The 18,007-nt window shown below is 40.1% G+C and overlaps 2 protein-coding genes across 8 annotated transcripts in view; one reads left to right on the top strand and one right to left on the bottom strand.

The window, feature by feature from the left end:
• NUDCD1 (NudC domain containing 1) overlaps positions 1 to 11,392 on the bottom strand; it is a 41,505-nt gene extending 30,113 nt beyond the window's left edge. The window contains exons 1-3 of one of the 3 annotated variants that reach the window (XM_037379421.1): positions 11,177 to 11,260; positions 8,826 to 8,962; positions 1,594 to 1,748 (exon numbers count right to left, since the gene is read on the bottom strand). In XM_037379421.1, coding sequence (XP_037235318.1) covers positions 1,594 to 1,686 — 93 coding nt within the window. In that variant the 5' untranslated portion in view covers positions 1,687 to 1,748; positions 8,826 to 8,962; positions 11,177 to 11,260. Of the gene's footprint in view, positions 1 to 1,593; positions 1,749 to 8,825; positions 8,963 to 11,176 lie in introns of all 3 variants that reach the window. The other 2 variants (XM_037379422.1, XM_037379420.1) reach the window with 2 other exon arrangements.
• Positions 11,393 to 11,537: 145 nt separating this feature from the next.
• Positions 11,538 to 17,211, top strand: ENY2 (ENY2 transcription and export complex 2 subunit). Of its 5 annotated transcripts, none has more exons than XM_037379423.1 (5): positions 11,538 to 11,662; positions 12,053 to 12,146; positions 13,978 to 14,048; positions 15,956 to 16,030; positions 16,952 to 17,211. In XM_037379423.1, exons 2-5 carry the CDS (start codon positions 12,079 to 12,081, stop codon positions 17,026 to 17,028), a joined length of 291 nt encoding a protein of 96 aa, XP_037235320.1. In that variant the 5' UTR covers positions 11,538 to 11,662; positions 12,053 to 12,078; the 3' UTR covers positions 17,029 to 17,211. The 5 variants fall into 5 exon arrangements, with proteins under 5 accessions (XP_037235320.1, XP_037235324.1, XP_037235325.1 ...); XM_037379427.1 differs by having other exon boundaries at positions 11,659 to 11,772; XM_037379428.1 differs by lacking the exon at positions 11,538 to 11,662 and adding an exon at positions 11,665 to 11,759.
• Positions 17,212 to 18,007: the final 796 nt, after the last annotated feature.

Raw genomic sequence — 18,007 nt, 5'->3', positions numbered from 1 at the left:
AGAGGCCAGGGCTGCCCCACACCAGACACGGCCACTTCCAGCTGGCTCAGACAGACTCACCACAGTGCACAGCTGAGCCTGTCAGCCAAGATGGTGGTGTGGAGTAGAGGTTCACTTCTTGGAGAAGATCATGGGGAAGGAGGTTCTACAGCCCATGGATGACCACGGCGGGGCAGATAGCTACCCTGCAGCCCATGGAAAGCCTATGCTGGAGCAAGCTCCTGGTAAGAGCTTTGAGTGACTTTGTTTCTCATCATTTTACTCTAGTTTTATTTGGCAATAAATTAAATTAATTTCTCCAAAGTTGAGTCCGTTTTGCCCGTGATGGTAACTGGCAAGTGATCTTCCTATTTTTATCTCAATCCACAAGCTCTTCTGTTGTCTTTTTTCTCCCTGCCCTGTTGAAGAGGGGGAGTGAGAGACAGTCTGGGTGGGTGGGTGGGTGTCTGGCAGCAAGCCCAGGTTAACCAACCACAAGTTAAAAAACACAAAAAATGAGATTTTTACGAGCCACTATTCATGGGCAGCTTCCCCTAACAAGCTTCTTTCCTTTAGACATTCCTACTGCGAATCCAGATGATCTCAGAAGACTTGGAAGAAGTCCCAGAAGATTATTCTGTCTCAGGAAGAGTCTGCCAAAGGCTTCAACTGCTTCTACATTCTATGAAAAGTAAAGTAACTATTCTGCAGCTTCAGCTTTCAGCCTACTATCCTCTAAAAACCTGTTATTTCCTGAAAAATCTAGGACTACTATTTCAGGATTTTTCTCAGCTTAGCCCTGTCCTAGTAATTTCCACCACCAGGATCTTGCACAGAGTAAGTCACACTCTCTATGTTGTGTTTTCTTTCATCCCACAGGGTTACAAGTCAAATTCCTTGGTAGCATGAAGATGGATATTTTCCTTTCCACAGTCTTTTACTCCTTAATGACCAAGTACTACAATTGCATGTACCAGAAACAGTGTACATCGAGCTACGTATGTTCCCCTCCAGAATGAAAAAAAGGTTTGTAATGGAAACTAGGGCATCCACACATTAGAATGGGTCAAAAGAAATAGAAAGTTTGACTACTTAAAAACATCGGCATAAAAGCAGAGAATTGTCATGTTTTTCAGACTCAGTTTACCTTGCTTACACTCTATTTCAAGTTTCCCCAGGGCCAGGAGTACCTTTTTGCCTCCAACAAGTGACACTCAGGTTAAGTTATTAGTCCATAAAGGCTTGCATTTCTAACATGTACAGCTTCTTTCTCTCCTTAATAGCAAACAAACACCAAGTAACGTAGGGGAGAAACAGCCAGCAACTAGAAAAGAAGTGTCTAGTCTTCAGCTTGTCACCATGTCTATCTTCTCCAGACTGGAAGTAGATTCAGTGCTATTGCAATACTAATGCAATAGTATTAACAAAAAGATGTTGGAAACCTCATGTAAAATCTTTCATCCTTCCTGGTTAACTGTATTTTTGTTAATCTACCTATCTTCCTGGCAATAGCTTCCCACAGTTTTTGCATGTAGATCCTACCTGCCATATTTTCTACCTTAACTACTCCCATCTTCTGAAATCCAGTAATTTTTTAAAAAAGTTTATTCTTACCAGAGTCACTGACAGATTCATAACCCTTCCAAACTGATCAACATAGTAGACATTATCCTGGTACCAGGAATCAAGGTGAAGATAATTATACATGCCAAAAGCACGCAGGTGGTCAAGGGTATATTGGTCATCACGAAGTTTTACTTCTGCTACAGCTGGAGGAAAAAAAAAAAGAAAAAAAGCCTATTTTAAAATTTATATATTTATAATTTAATAATTTATAAAGTTCAAATTAGTAATTTAAAAATAATTCTTCCATCCTTAGTCCATAGGTCTGGTTTACTTGAAGAAAAATAAATTTATACACACTTTAAAATGTCACCATAATCCTGGAAAGCAGGTCATCCACACTGAAGGCCACTGCAGCCCTTTACTGTGATCACGTAATAGCTATTACCATTTATAGTGGCCCACTGAGGTGGGCTGACCCTGGCTGGATGCCAGGTGCCCACCAAAGCTGCTCTATCACTCCTTTCCTCAGCTGGGCAGGGGAGTGGAAACATAACAAAAGACTCGTAGGGTCAAGATAAGGACAGGGGAAGATCGCTCACCAATTACTGTCAGAGACAAAACAGACCTGACTTGGGGAAATTATTTTATTACCAATCAAAATCAGAGTAGGGTAATAAGAAATAAAACCAAATCTTAAAAACAACTTTCCCCCATCCCTCCCTCTTCCTCAGGCTCAACTTCATGCCTGAATTCTCTACCTCCTCCCCTCAGGTGGCACAGGGGGATGGGGAATGGGGCTGCAGTCAGTTCATCACACATTGTCTCTTCTGCTCCTTCCTGCTCAGGGGGAGGACTCCTCAACTCCTCCTCTGCTACAGCATGGAGTCCCTTCCATGGTAGACAGTCCTCCACAACTCCACAGTGAATCCTTCCAATGGGCTGCAGTTCTTCATGGATTGCTCCAGCGTGAGTCCTCCACGCGGTCACAAGCCCTGCCAGCAAACTTGCTCCAGCCTGGGTTCCTCTCTTTCCACAGGCCCTGCCAGGAGCTCCAGCACAGGCTTCCCACGGGGTCACAACTGCTCTGGCGTGAGGTCCTCCACAGGCTGCAGGTAAGGATCTGCCCCGCTGTTCACCTCCATGGATGCAGGGGGACAGCCTGCTTCACCATGGGCTCCACCACAGGCTGCCGGGGAATCCCTGCTCGGGTTCATGGAGCACCTCCTCCCTCCCCTGACCTTGGTGCCTGCAGAGTTGTTTCTCTCACATACTCTCAGTCCTCTGTCTGCTGCTGTTGTTCTTGTGCAGCAACATTTTCCTCTGCTTAAATACATTATCCCAGAGGAACTACCACCATCACCGATGGGCTTGGCTTGGCAGTGGATCCATCTTGGACCTGGCTGTCATTGGCTCTGTTGAACATAGAGGAAGCTTCTGGCAGCTTCTCATAGAAGCCACTCCTGTTATCCCCCCCACTACCAAAACCCAGCCATGCAAACCCAATACACTTATGTTGCATCTTCTCAGGATGTGCTGAGATCCAGTTTCTCGATAACCCTCACAAGATGAAACACACACACAACAGCTATGTAAAACCTACTTTACATTTGCTTGGGAAGAGCACAAATCATTTCCAGTATGTACATGGTATTACAGTAAAGGAAAAAACCTTCTGCTCTACAGTAATTTCAAGCAAACAAGAGCCAAAAGAAACATCCCATCTAACTACATGCATTTCATAGTCTTAAATTCTGAACCAAGCTATCAACACTTGCAAGGCAGAAGATTACAACAGTAAAAAGCAGAATTAGTATATGGTCATTACAAAAAAAAACCACCCCATGCTGCTAGCACTCCTGCTGAAGTTGAAATCTTGAGAAATGTCCAAGGTACCATCAAAATTTCAGACTAAGCTTTTTCTAACTGAAAGAGGCTGCAGAGAATGGCTGTCCATTGTAACGGTACCTTCTTCAAGCAAAGAAGCATGCTACCTACAGTCATCCGCTCGAGCAAGATTTTTCTAAATAGAAAACCTCTCCTCAGATAGAAGTTATTAAGAACTGGAGTTATCTAAGGCTGATCAAGTTTTTATTTAAACTAGCTGCAGCTCCTTCATCCTATTCCATACCGATACAGAGACCAAGCAGCTGTAGTCTCAACATCTCAAAACACAGAAAATCCCCAAGTTTTAGCAAAGACATTAGCAGAGGTCTCATCCATCCTTCTGCACGTAGTCTCAGACAGACTGGAACACAAAAAAGATGTGTTTACTCTCCAGTACAGTTGTCCCAGGATCTTAGCTTCCCTGCAGGAAGCGTACCTCAAACTTCACACAACAAGCAAAATCCTTTAGAAAGTTTTAAGTCATCAACTGTCAGTCTATGATGATTAGCCTTCAAACCCAGAGGGGAAAGCACCTCAAGGCTAATCCTTCTCATAGCAACAGTTATTTTAGTTTCTACTTTTTCAGCTTCCATTTTCTTCTCTTTTCTGCTCAGAAACAGAGCAAAGCTATACCCAGTATTCCACTTCCATCCACTCCTGTAACAGACATCATTCACAACTGTATGCAGCAGCAGTCCTCATCTCAGATTTTACACTCTTCTTTAGAATCTACTTAAACTAATGCTTCTTCAGTAGCTTTTATTCTACTCTGTCAGAACACCAATTAATGCAATCAGTGCCACTGCACAGCCATCACAATACTATCAATCAGATGGTCACCAGATGTCTCAGAACTGACCTCATTAGAAATACTGGCTATTAACATAAAAGTGGCTATAGGAAACTATGCAAGATTATACTGCCTGATTAATAAAAAAAAATCTACTCATACTACAAAAAATGCTTGCAAAATGACAGTATAATTATCAATTAGTCTCCTAATCACTGTTGATATTTGCAAACCAAAAGCATTAATTCCACTCAGCTCAAATCATTATTCATATCCACCACACAGGAGAGATTGTGTACCTCTGCTATTAATAAATTACTGTTCACCAAGCCATGGCACTTCAAAAAAAGCCCTACAATATCAACAAAGGAGGTGATAAGAAAGTATACCTGTCATAATGGGAAAGACTGCTACCCATTCTAATTTCTACTTTAACTAATTAGAATATTTTTGCTGTAAATTACACTGTAAAAGAAATTAGAAGGATATGTTGTGAAAATGTGTTTTAAAGCTGTTTGTACAATCAAGCTTTATCACAGAGATAATTTTCCCAACATGACAAGAGATGATGTGAATATTCTATAAACAATTAAAGACAAAACCTAGCATAATCCAAGATAATTATTTTCAATGAAACCAAATGCACATCATCTACTTCCTGTACAGCTAGATCAACTGATCTTCTGAAATTAGAACACACATGCAGAAGCATATAAAGCTTTTTCAGCACAGAAAACCTAAAATTGCCTTATTTTGTAAAGCTTCTTGTCTCTACTTCTTCCCCGTCCCCCTAGACACGTTGCTACTATTAGATTCTAATTAAAGCACATACAAATAGTGAAAATAGTCCAAACTAGATGCTTCCTAAAGCAAATGTATAACCTTTCAAGAAAATTCTTGGAACGATATACTATTAATTAGCTGATTGTAAGGTGATAAGCTTTATAAAAGCTGGAAGAACATGAATAACTCTCTTTGAGTTTCTCAGCCTGTAGTCCTGACAGCCCTGAACAATGGGTCAGGAATAGGAGATCCAAATTCCTTGCATAATTGCAATATGTAATTAATTCTTCATAAACAGCAGTCAGAAACTATGAAATTTGTATGTGATTTCAGGAAATCAAACAAATGTGTGTGGCACTGTCATGAAACACTGTGAAGAAGGTTATCAACTGCTTGCAGAATGTATCCTGTATATATAGCTCCCTGCCAAGGAAAAGTAATTAGATAAACTATTCCATCCTTGATTAACTGAAACCCATTCTGTGATTCACTGAAATCTGGGCACAAATGACATCTGCTATCACATACCATGTGCTCAGATAGTTCATAGGAGATTTTACACTAGGATGAAGTTCATTCCTTCCTCTCTATAGCCTTCCAGGTTCAAGTTTTCTTGGAAAAACCTTGAAAAACTTGGAAAAAAAGTCCTTGAAAAAACAAGGAGAAAACCAACAGAGCTAAGTGCAAGGTAATGAAGGACAAAAAAGAGAAGAAATGAAGACATTTAATAAAGTAAATTCAGGAAAAGAGAAGTTAATATAAAGAGAAAAGAAGAAATACTTCAATTAGATCATCACCTTATTCAGTCACAGTTTTGTGGGTTTTTGTGTGGGTGTTTGGTCAGGATTTTTTGCTTGCTTTGTTTTTGGTTTGGGGGGGGCGTTGTTTGGTTTGGTTTTTATTAAGAGTATACTAATTCATTAAGCTTCTGCTTTTCCGGTTCAATTAATAAGCAGTAGTTAATGGCAGCTATTCAACAGAATGATACATGGTCTCCTGCAAGTTTCTGATAAATAAATCTGCACAACTAAACCCCAGGAACATTGATTGATACTCTGTCACACCAGAAGACAGCAAATATACAAGATGTATAAATTAAATCTCAGCTGTCAATACTATTTCCCAACAACCCTAGCTAGCTGGGATATTTCAGACTAGTACAAAGAAAATTATGCCACTTTTCTAGAATTGTACTCATTTCCAGCACCATGCTTAAAAGAAGTAGTTTGACTTGAAATACTTCAAAGATAATTAAGCAAAGATTTTCATTCACACCACCTTTACTTAAAAGCAAAATCACTGAATGCAAAAGTAACTCATAAGAATCAATAGGAGTAAGATGTCCCTAACCTAACTGAATCTTACTATAATTATTACGCTGCCCCACAAAAAACCCCAAACAAACAACAACCTCTGAATAAAGAACACTAACAATGGACTTATACTTTAAATGAAGTCATATATGGGCCATCAATCACTAAAAAGCAGCACCGGGGAGGAAGTAGAGAAAAAAAGGGTGAGAACCATCTCCCTTCTCATTCTAAATGTTTTACCAAATACATCAAAACAACTTTACAGTACCAGAAAATATGTTAAATAATTATATCAACATATTATTTTGGGGCATCAAATGTTATATGCTTGTATGTCATACTTTGTTTTGCAGTGCCACCCGGTGGAAGCAATTTAGTATTTCATATACACTTATCTACTACTGGAAGAGATCACATTAATTTATTTTCTAATAGCAGCATTCAAAGATGCTTCTAACCCTGTATTAATTTTTTTCTTTTAATATTAATGTTAACTAATAAAAATATTAATGTTAACTAATAAAAATATTAATTAACAAATATGTTTTTATTGTTAATGGTAGGATCATCTCATTGCTCCTGTTGAGTAAAAGTACAAGGCTTTTTTATTCTACTGCAGGAAGTATGTTAATAGACAACACAAAAATTTACTGTTTAATAAACACATAGCTTGCTGCAAACAAGCACAGGCTGACAGATACCATGTAATGGAGTATTTCTGTCAGATCAAATTACTTACACAAGTGTGAAAAGTAAATAGGATCTATCATGCACTAAATTGAACAAGATCCAAAAACTATCAATGCATTTGTGAAAGTATCACTATAGCAATGCCTTGATTTGTAAGTTGACTTGTACCAGCTGCAAGAACCATTTTCTTTAACAACAGTTTCAAGGCAGAACTTGTCTATATATTATCTTTTCCTTTCTCAAGAAATTGAGGTGCAACACAAGAACAGATACACACATGCCTGAGACCTCAACCTACATTTATGAACTATAGCTGCAAATGTCTGGAAAAAACTGTGGCTCACAGTTTCTCAGTATTTCCATTACATTAAACACTTTTTTCTATATTTTATTTTTCAAACAGAATTGGAAAATGCAAATGGAAATCTCTATAAATGTTTGAAATGTATCAGTGCCTTCGGCTCCACGTTTTCCATGTAGCAGTACTAATACTGGGCAGCTACTTTTGACTGAAGCACAGACCTCGTCTTAACAGGCTGCAAATAGGGCAGTCATTTATTAACAACACTTTTTTAAAAAGTGATTAAAAAACATAAATGCATATGTGTTCAAGGGAATGCATTCCTTGCATATTCTCCTGACTTGCAACAGGAGCTCCATGTTTGAGTGACTGTTTACTATGCCTTTCAGCTGTTACTGCATCAAAAAGCATGCAGTACATCATACGTGTAACGCTTCTGCCAGACAGACAAGGTAGACAGGAAAGGCATGAGGGATGTCCACATTTGAATAAATCCTAAGCCTCTGGAAAGAAAAGGGAACAAAGTTACATCTAACTAGTGGAAGTCAAGAGCAAGGTTTTAATTCCTTTAAAAATGTTGTGTGTCTTAGACATGCTCCTTGCGGGAGACAAGGATTTGCCCCACAGTCACTGTACTGGACTCTGCCAAGGTCAGATCAGGGCAGAAGAGGTGACTGTAACCAAGACACTCTTTCCTCCCTCACAAAGGTTCCGTGATCTCAAAGAAAGGCATTATAAAGCTCAATGCAATGGAAGCATTCCAAAATAAGTTATGGAAGTAAACTAAGGAAAATAAAAAGAAAAATAGACAAGATTTAGGATGAAGAGTTGAGAATTAAAGGTATAATAGTGTGGGACGCATTATTAGTCAAAACATGTTACCAGGATGAGAGATAAGAAAAGACAAAAGACTGTGAAAGTTTAGATTAAGACAGAATGGGTAGAAATAAGGAAGAAATAAAAGAACATGCAACTCGGAGTATTTAAAAGGGAACATAAGATATCAGAATTTCATAAATCTCCATCTCTGTGACTATATATTTCAGAAATTCACTAGACAATGCCTCCCTACCACAGATCTAGTAAATAACTAAAAAAGTGTTTTAAATTTCTCTCTGCTTCAGCTGTACATCTGACCACAGCAAATTCCTGGCAACCACAGTTTGACAGTTAAAGGCAAATTTGAGCTGAATACTAAGTTTTACACAATGGTCAGGAAATGAAGCTCAATGCAGTCCATCCACATGAGCATGACAACCACAAGTCGCCCTGCAATACCATGTGCTGCTATCCACCTGTTCTAGCAGTTGAAACCTGCAACAAATCCATGTGTCAATTTTTTTTTGATAATTTTATAGCTAGTAGTGAAATTCATAAAAATGGATAAATATAAAAACATAAATTAAAATATCAACAAAGGAGATCAATACTCTAATATTCAATACGCAAGTCTGTAATAACACTGCATAAAAACTTCAACTACAGCTGAGTTAACTCAGTTCTACTTAAGAATGAGTACCTATTTCTACTTATTGTCACGTATTCCAAGTACTCTAAACCTCACATGTTCATCATACAGCCATGAAATCTGGGATGCCACACAAGCAGAACTCCAAATCCCAGGTCATTTGAGACAAGCACTCCTGAAATAATTTCCTGCAAAACAAACAAAAAATTCAACAGCCTTTTTATATTTATTGTCCAGATTCTACTACAACATTTTTGCACACAGTTTGTGAATAAAATCAGAAATTAGTCCAGCTGAAAGTGTTCCTAAACATTTGACATTTTTCTCAGCTATTGTACTTTACTAACTCCCACTTTGAGGAAACGAAACCAAACTCTTTGCTCAGTAACAAATATTAATTTAATAACCAACAAACTACTAAGTTCTTCATCATGTTCCTGAGGCACTTTATCTGCTCACAAATATGCTGGAAAGCAAAAGTCCTTGGCTTTCTCACACAGTTTTAATTTCCTCTCCCATGCAGTGATTTGAAAAAGCCATGGCCTACAAACCACGCACAACATAAAAGTCAAGTTATCGAAGGACCCATATGTAGACCACTGCTACCAGAGGAAACCACCTTGAAGTAAGCAGAATAAAACCAGCAACAATAGAGCATCAGCTGTATGGCCTAAGGCAGGCTGAAATATGGACAAACAAAACATCTAGAAGATATTAGGCCTGGTTTGGTTTATATTTCACGTTGCTAGTTTTAAATAACAACAACGCAGCTTTCCAGTCTCCAGTGGATCAATATCTAGCTAAATATATACACACATGCACGCAGAGAACAGAATAAGTGACTTGGTATTAATGATTTAGTAGGATTTAATAGACACCTATCACATGATTTACTATAACTGTTATGTAAAATATCTGAACAAGAACTGACTAGATCCATCTCTCCATTAGCAACTTCATCATTCAAATATTTTAACGAAAACCTGTAATCCTCATCTATTTAGAATAGGTGCACAATTGACTATCCAAGAACCATATTGCTTGTCTGACCATAGGCAGAACATCAAGTAAAGGACAAACTAAGAGACTGTAACTATGCTACACTAACCATTGCCATCTTTGACACAGCTGTAGTATGCTCCCAACACACATACACTCACATTTGGACTGCCTTTTGAAAGGTGACACCTAAACCAGTCTTACAGTAAAAAGAAAAAATACATAACAAAAATGTTACTCATTAAATTTTCCAGTCCTATCATAGATACATATACAGTTTCACCTCAATTTCATTCACTTATCCTCCAATACACAATTCACATACAACTTCCATGTTACTGCTGACAATTCACCACAGCAAACATACCTTTCTGATCCATTACTAAATACATTGTATTCAACAGAAAACTAAAGTAACACATAATGGGTGACTGTAAAGTGGTATATTTTCCAGTAAACATATAGAGGTAGAAATAGAAATAGATAGTCCACCCAAATTGTGTATTACTGTCCCAGCTTTATTAAAAAAAAGGGCACTAATTCATCCACTTTACAAAAGGCCTAAATTTCACAAATCAATAAAGGTACAATGCCGAGAGATTTCAGGGGGCGTGGCTAAGGTTGTATGCACATACCCAACACAATTTTGCACTAATGCTCTTCTCGGTGAATTAGCCCATTAATGGACTAGTAACTCAAACGTTAGTAATACTTAGCAGAAAAAGCAGAGCATGGAATACATAGCCTGAAGATGCACCTCTGAACTGTGGGATGAGGAAGAAAAATAACTAATTTGCTGAAGATTTGTTCTGTTTGTAGACGGTATCAGTTTCCTACACATTTCTCTAAATTGCACATAATCCATCACACTCACATATACACTATCATTTTGAGCTACCTCTGCTGGTCACCTCGTGTGCACAAGCCAAGACCAGATTTAGCACACACATTTTCTTACCCATTTAGAAACTAAGTCCAAACTCACAGGGGCAGACAGCTGTAAGGCAGTGATCTGACAGCAGTCAGAAGCCTTGGTCTACCATGAAGCCACATGAGGCTAGGAGAGGGGTGGGGCAGATACCAATGACATTTCAGTCAATTACAACGACAAAAATCGCGACGAAACGCTAGGTCCCGAAACGTCCGCTGTTCCCGACAGAAGACAGTGGTGCAGGCCTCCCGGTAAGGCGGGCCGGGCTTTCCCCGGCTCAGGGCACACTTGGCTTGTACCGAGGGCCGCCGGGCCGAGCTGTGGAGCACTGGAAAAGGACGGAGGGCAACTGGGACGAAGCCGGTACCCTCCCCGCTGCCCACGGGGCCGACCGAGCCGCCGGGCGAAGGCGAAGCCCGGTGGGCTCTCCCTCCCGCGCCGCGCACGCCACCGGACCCACCCCCCTCCTCACCCGCGTCGAGCCCCAGCTGGTAGCAGGCCAGCGGCTCCAGGGACAGCTTGTAGCCCTCGAACTTGGGGTCCAAGAGCAGGCGCTTGACCCGCAGGGAGCAGTGGGCGGCGCCCGCCATGCCGCGGCCCCAAGGAAAACTTGGCAGCAGGCGGCAACTCGGCGGCCCCTCAGGCGACGCGCGGGAGCCGCCCCGGAGCACCACGGGAAGGGCCGCGCTGGCGGCCGGCGGCGGCGACGGAGCACGCCGGGAGCTGTAGTCCGGGCCGGGGCGGGAGCCCTGGGCGCGCGGGGAGCTGTAGGCCGCGCCGGGTCGCGGCCAGGAGCCCTGGGGCACGCCGGGAGTTGTAGTCGCCTAGCCGGCGGCACCGTCCCGGACTACGTTTCCCGGCGGCCCCCGCAAGAGAGGGGAGGGGGGCGGGCGGCGGCACGTGCGTCCGGGAGGCGGTTCCACCTCCTGCCGCCGGGGAGTGGCAGCGCCGCGGCGGGGTGAGCCGGGAGCGCGCCGGGCTTGGGCCTGGGGCTGTGCCCGCTGCCGAGCCCCGCGCCCACGCCCTCGCTCCGGCCGCGGCGGGGGAGCCGCTGGGTGGGCTGGGCGGGTGAGGCGCCGGGTGGGAGGGTCGGGCTGCGGGGGGCCTGTGCCCGGCGAGGTGGGCCGCGGCCGCCTGGTGACCTGCCGGTGCCCCCGGCGCTGGGGGGACGGGCAGTGCCGTTCCGGTGGGGCTGCGGGCGTGCTCTCCTCCGGGGCAGGTCACGTACCGGTGCGCCGGCCAGGCGCTGCGGGGGTGCGTCAATGGGCGCAGTGCTGCGCCCGTGACTGTTCTTTTTGTGGTGCCGGTGACACCGATGCTTGTCACAGCGCTGTTCTGTTCTGTGTAGGTCGGTGACAAACCCAGATTGCCAACATGAATAAAGACGCCCAGATGAGAGCAACCATTAACCAAAAGCTAATAGAGACAGGAGAGCGAGAACGGTAAGTAAGCTTCCTACTCCGTGCCAGTAAGGGGCGTTAAATGTTACCAGCCATGAAGTACACCTAGCAGTAAAGATTAATTAAGCTTAACTCTAAATTCTTCATATGCCTGCATGTGAAAGTCTTATGTATTATATAAAGTTATATATATAAAAAAAACCCAACAGCTGATTTTTTTTGCCTTTTGAACAGTTTTATTGCAGGTTTATACTTGAAAGGAGAAGCTGGGAAAATAAAGGATGGGGCGGTTGGTTTATGAATTCTAAAGCTTTATTTTATTCTGGTACTTTGTGTTGGAAAGCTCTTGGTTCGTATGAAAATCACCATTAAATGCAACTCATTGCATTGAATGGTGTTTTTTTTTTTGATAAAGAGAACGAGGCAAAACTTTCCTTTTTGCTCTTAAGTTTTTCTTGGGTTCCCATCTTTTCTCTTGTTAGGGAAAGAAGTATACAGTGAAACACATAAAACAGCACTTGTGCAAGTCGTTGTAGAGATCTCAATAAAGGCAACAAATTATCCAAGGCAGAGTGGCAGCTAGTTCTTGGCCTTTTGTTGCTTCTTCACTCTGTTCTATTTGCATTGTATTTACATGTAACTAGCATGCTTGTGAAGTTTCCCTTATGATTTTACTAGTAACACTACACATCAAAACCTCCATTTCCTTCATTTTTTGAGGCCTTTATGAGAAGGAGTCTTGTTTCTAGGTCATAGCCCTGTACCTAGCCTTAACTTTTGTAGACTGACATGGTGTCTGTGGAGATTTCAGAGCTTCAGCAGACCAAGCAATTTCTTGAAATGGTACTGGGACCTATTTTATTCTAATTTAAGAGTGAGAAGAGTTTTGACAGGGTGTCAAAAGCTCTAATATAAACATCCTTTACCAGACCTGTACTGTGATCAGAGACAGCACTTAGATTTCTTGAATACTCAGAAGCAGTGAATGTAACCTGTATTATTACTCTGCTTTTTGTCATCAGTTCAACTGCCCTCTGCACAATGCACTGAGTAAAAGGGATTAGACCTACACGGTTTAGCCTCTTGCTGTAATCCTTTGATTCATAAAAACAGAATCTTGCTAGAGTTATTTAGTATGGTACAAGGTAAGTATGCTTGCTAGCTGATGGAATAAAGGATAAAAATGTTAAAGGTTATTTTATCGTATCTTACTTTCATTTTCCCATCTGTTTTTCAGTACTAATTTTCACTTTTTTTAGTTAGCTTTCAATATTCTCTTCTGATATATGCAGTAGATGTATCATCGCAGCAGATTGTTGTGTGTCTTCTCTGTTTAATGCCTGAATTCTTGTTGCTTACACTTATAATTGCTAACCATACTTAGGAAGATAAGATATGATCCCTTCATCTTCACTCAGCATGAGGTAAAGTGTAACCGGGGAGAGAAACCTGCAGTTGAAGACAGTGGTATAGAATTCTGCTTTCAGAAAAGAGGGGGGAAGGTTTTATTTGTTTTGAAGGCCAGGTTTCAGGTGAAATATTCTAACTTTGAAAGTTAGCATACGTTTGCTAACAGACTCTGACAGTTCAAGTGGTTCAAGGGTTTCTACCTCTTTTCCATGGCTGCAGCATCAACACTGCCTGAAGAAATACTGTGAATTAGCTCCTGATCTGCCAACTCCTTGTGGTTCAACACGGTAAACAGAAATTGGTACCCATTTGGGTTAGGATTCACATGCTGTTCAGCCACTTCTGCTGCTGGTCTGGGAGTTCTGCTATGAGTAGTGATTGTAGGCTTGGCTTGGCACTGGAGCATATTTAAGTTCTCAAGCGTGTTTGCTGTTCCTAACAAGATTATATATTGCCTTAACAGCCTTAAAGAGTTGCTGAGAGCCAAATTAATTGAATGCGGCTGGAAAGATCAGTTGAAGGCACACTGCAAAGGTAACAATAGTCAGATAACTAATGCCCTTTGTAATCAGCTGTGGTTCTGGCCAAATAAAAGGCCCAGATGAAGGCTTTACTGCCTAACAGTCAATTAAAATGGGACTTGGGCCAGAGGAAGGTATCTCTGCATGCAAGAATCTTGCCATCTTGGGAAAAAAAACCTTGAAACTTCTTCTCTGGTCTGATCTCTATTAAGCTTCTGATAAAAGCATTGCAACTGATTCTTTATCATGATGATACGACTTTTTGTTCTGAGAGAGATTACTTCCTTACCACAGAAGAATAAAAGCTAAGATAAAGGAACATGGAGCAAATGCAGCAGTATGCAACTTAGAAACTTAAGAGAACTTTGTTTTCTGCACATGGGAGAGAAAGAAGTGCATTTGTACTCTCTGAATACATTCTTGAAACTAAGATCATCTACTTAGATGAGAGAAAACAAGCAGATGAGCCTCTAAATAACCAAATCTTTAGTTTTAGCATTACTACAATTTACTGACTTGTAAATTGCATGAAACTGTTATAAATGGTATTTAAGCATCTGGGAATGTGATCATGTGATGAAATTTCCTTAAAGCAAATAAAAAATACCTTGAGCTTTAATTCTGTTTTGGTCTATTGTGCCCAGCAAGTCAATATTGCATTATAAAGTCTTTCTTTTTGTAGGGCTGAGTGTGTTAAATTGTTTTTATAGGTGGTTTTGCAGAGAAGGCTGAAATGATCCATGCTTGCAGTTGTCTGCCTGATGTCACTGCCAGAGACAATCCATTTCAATAGTACAGATAGCAAAAGAGATATTTATATGCCTTCTCAATTGCATACTTTATCCTGTGCTATAGTAAAGTTATATAAAATTACTTGGTTTACATTAGCACATTGAACTGTAACTTCAGCTGCTGAGAATGCAAATATAAGTTCATTTGTCTCTGTTAAAGCCCTAATAACCTCCAAAAGAAAGGACAGAGAGGAATTTGTGGGGGTTAGGTGTTTTTTTGCTGTTGTTGGTTTGTTGTGGTGGGGGTTTTTTGGATTGTTTTTTGGTTTGGGATTGGGGTTTTTTGGTAACTTGTTCTAGAGCCTCTTGCCATTGTGGATAAGGGCCAGTAATTGAGAAATCCAGGATTAATTTCTACAGACAATTCATCCAAGAAAATTAGTTTATAAATAGTTCATGTGGTGTCAGTTCAGAAAACATTTAGTGTCTTGGGGACAATCAATCCTATGTACTGACATACAGCTAAAACTATTCAAGTTTAGACAAAATATTTTAGGATTATGCTACTGAATTGAAGTTTCTACTCAGCGTTAACTTCTGCATTTTTCAGTAGTCTTCAGGGTGTTATAAATAGGCAATCGTTTAAATACTGGTATATATTAATCACACGGTATGTCTTAAGCATAGCTTTTGTTTTGCTGTAGATGTATACCATTCTTTCAGATATGCTTTTTTACTTTGCTGAAATAGAGAGGGAGACATTGTTTAAACCAGTTATGAAGAGTAGTATTTGCCGTCTCTCTGCTCTCCCTTGTATGTTCCAAAGTCTTTTTCCAATTGCATCTCTTTCTCACTATTACATAAAATGTGTTTGAAGAGATAAGCAGACCAACTTGTGAACTGCTACAACACTCCAGTAATGTACACATCTGGTAATGCTCAGATAAGCTTAAACTTTGTAACGTTGGATTTTAAAATACGAGCTGATCAAGATGCATCAGTAGTGACAAGTTCCCATCCTTAAACCTGCGGTATGAATGAGAGACTAAATGCACTGTACAATGCAGTAAGTACTGAGTTAATAACCTGCAGTGAATGACTTCATATTCTCTGATGACCTACACATACAGCTTTTGTCTTCTAATGAATAGATTAAAAGACTTAAAATATTGGTCTTGGTCTTCCTCAGATGTCATTAAAGAAAAAGGATTAGAGCATGTTACCGTTGATGATTTGGTGGCAGAAATCACTCCAAAAGGCAGAGGTAAGAAAATGCAAATGTGGATATGGTAGTACCACAGTAAACATACCTACCTGTATTTCATTAATATTTTGAAAGCATCATTATGAATTTGCCTGTGTTGGATTCAAGGAAAAATGTTAATAGGTTGAGATTAACTACAAATAAAAGTGAATTTGTATTATGCAACAGCCGTTAAAAATATGTAATGAGCTGTGTGTGTAGATTACTTCTGCAGGTTACATTATTTAGTCATGAGTCTGTATTCATCTTTATAATTGACTTAATGGTCTCAAGACAACCTGAGGTATGCAGCAGAGATAAAAATTCCAATTCTTTTTAAGATGGAAAATAGGAACTACCAGTACTTGTGTAATGGGAAAAGGAAAGGATGTAGCATATAGAGAAAAATAGAATCTCTTCAGGAAATATTGCAGTTGTCTTTGGATAGACAACTTATATAGGCAATTTATATTGGACTCTTTATTAGGCTTTAGCGTTAGTGGGAGAAACTTTTAAGTCTTAAATGAAAATAGACCTTTGAAATAACTTGCTGGAGACCCTTACTCTGAGGTCATGTCTGAGATTTTTTTTTTTTTTGGTCTCAAATTTGTGAAGAAGAAAAGGTAGGATAATCAGCTAGTTTCTAGTGATTATATCCTCCTTACTGTTCAATAGTTCTTTCCCTTAAACTTTCCAATTTTCTTGACTATGGCTAGGCAAAAACCTGCCAATAACAAGTGTTCTCAATAGACTTCAGTTTTAGCCTATTTTGAATGGGAAAATATAGATCTGCTATTTGAAAATCAAGAAGCTTCAGTTACTTTAGGAATTAACAGAATTGCAATAACAAACAAATAATAAAGTAGCTGTTGTAAAAGGTTGATGTAGGCATATTTTTTAATTTTGGGTTTTTTAACTCTTCCTTTCTTCTTTGTGTTACAGCCTTGGTACCAGACAGTGTAAAGAAGGAACTCCTGCAAAGAATAAGAACCTTTCTTGCCCAGCATGCCAGTCTTTAACTTTGATGTTCATCTGGGTTACAGTGTTTTCTTTTTCTGTACTATGTCAGTCATGTCAGGATTGGAAGCAGTTTACATACTTAAGTATGGATTATTTTTTTTTTTTTGTATGATGAGCTGAAGTTTCTTTGCACTGCATCAGTTTCTTAAACTTGGTGTTATTTTGATAAAAAATTTTGTGGACTTGTGGTTCTAAGCCTTTTCTCTATGTCAGTGCACCGTAATGTGGTATCACCTATTCCACTTTTTAATAATCCATAATTTTATATGGTTGTGCAAACTTGCTTAGATTTTTAAAGAAAAGCAATTAACAAGTTATGTTGACTAGAAATGCAGAATGGGGGGAAAAAAGCCTGTGGAAAATGTGATATGGCATACTCCTGAGCATATCCTTTCTAGTAGCTGGACAGGACGAAGAAGTTAAGACTGCATCAAACTGTTGGTGGCATTCCTCTTGCGACTTCTTTGCTAGAGGGAGTGGTTGAAGCCTCTGAATTGTGTTGCAAATACTAACTGGTAAGAGGCTGAATTCTTCAAACAAAAAAAAGGCAGTTGTATTTTCATCAGCAATTCTCTTTTGTTTTCACATTTACTTTAATGAAAAAAAGAGTAACTATTCTGATCCATGACAACTACTGTTTTCCAGCTTTGCACATATTGCTGGTAATTTTTTAATTATGTGTATCTTTGGGGCCTCTTGAAATTTCAGCATAATACAATAATTTGCCAATAGAAGTCTCTTACGATGATCCAGATACATTTTAAACTTTTGTAACTGCAACATCAGCCAGGTTGATAAATAACTGCAAAAAATAAACTTAATTAATAGAGAGGATCAGGCAAGGGGCTTTGAAGTGACAACAGTTCATTTTTGCCAGCTTCGGTTTGAGGCATCCGAAAGGTTAGGGAGCGCAGGAGAAGCAGAAGCCGAATGAGCAGGTAGGTGCTGTTGGGATTCGGCTACTGGGAAAAATGAATC

This window comes from Falco rusticolus, chromosome 3 (genome assembly GCF_015220075.1).
Source record: "Falco rusticolus isolate bFalRus1 chromosome 3, bFalRus1.pri, whole genome shotgun sequence".
In the NCBI taxonomy this organism is placed as follows: Eukaryota; Metazoa; Chordata; class Aves; order Falconiformes; family Falconidae; genus Falco; species Falco rusticolus.
This window is presented reverse-complemented; position numbering and strand designations above follow the sequence as displayed.

Excerpts from the sequence above, each read along its gene's own strand:
- ENY2 (XM_037379423.1), top strand. The coding sequence starts at position 12,079 with ATGAATAAAGACGCCCAGATGAGAGCAACCATTAACCAAAAGCTAATA. Across the intron at positions 12,147-13,977 it reads GAGACAGGAGAGCGAGAACG|CCTTAAAGAGTTGCTGAGAG; the intron begins GTAAGTAAGCTT and ends TTGCCTTAACAG. Across the intron at positions 14,049-15,955 it reads GTTGAAGGCACACTGCAAAG|ATGTCATTAAAGAAAAAGGA; the intron begins GTAACAATAGTC and ends GGTCTTCCTCAG.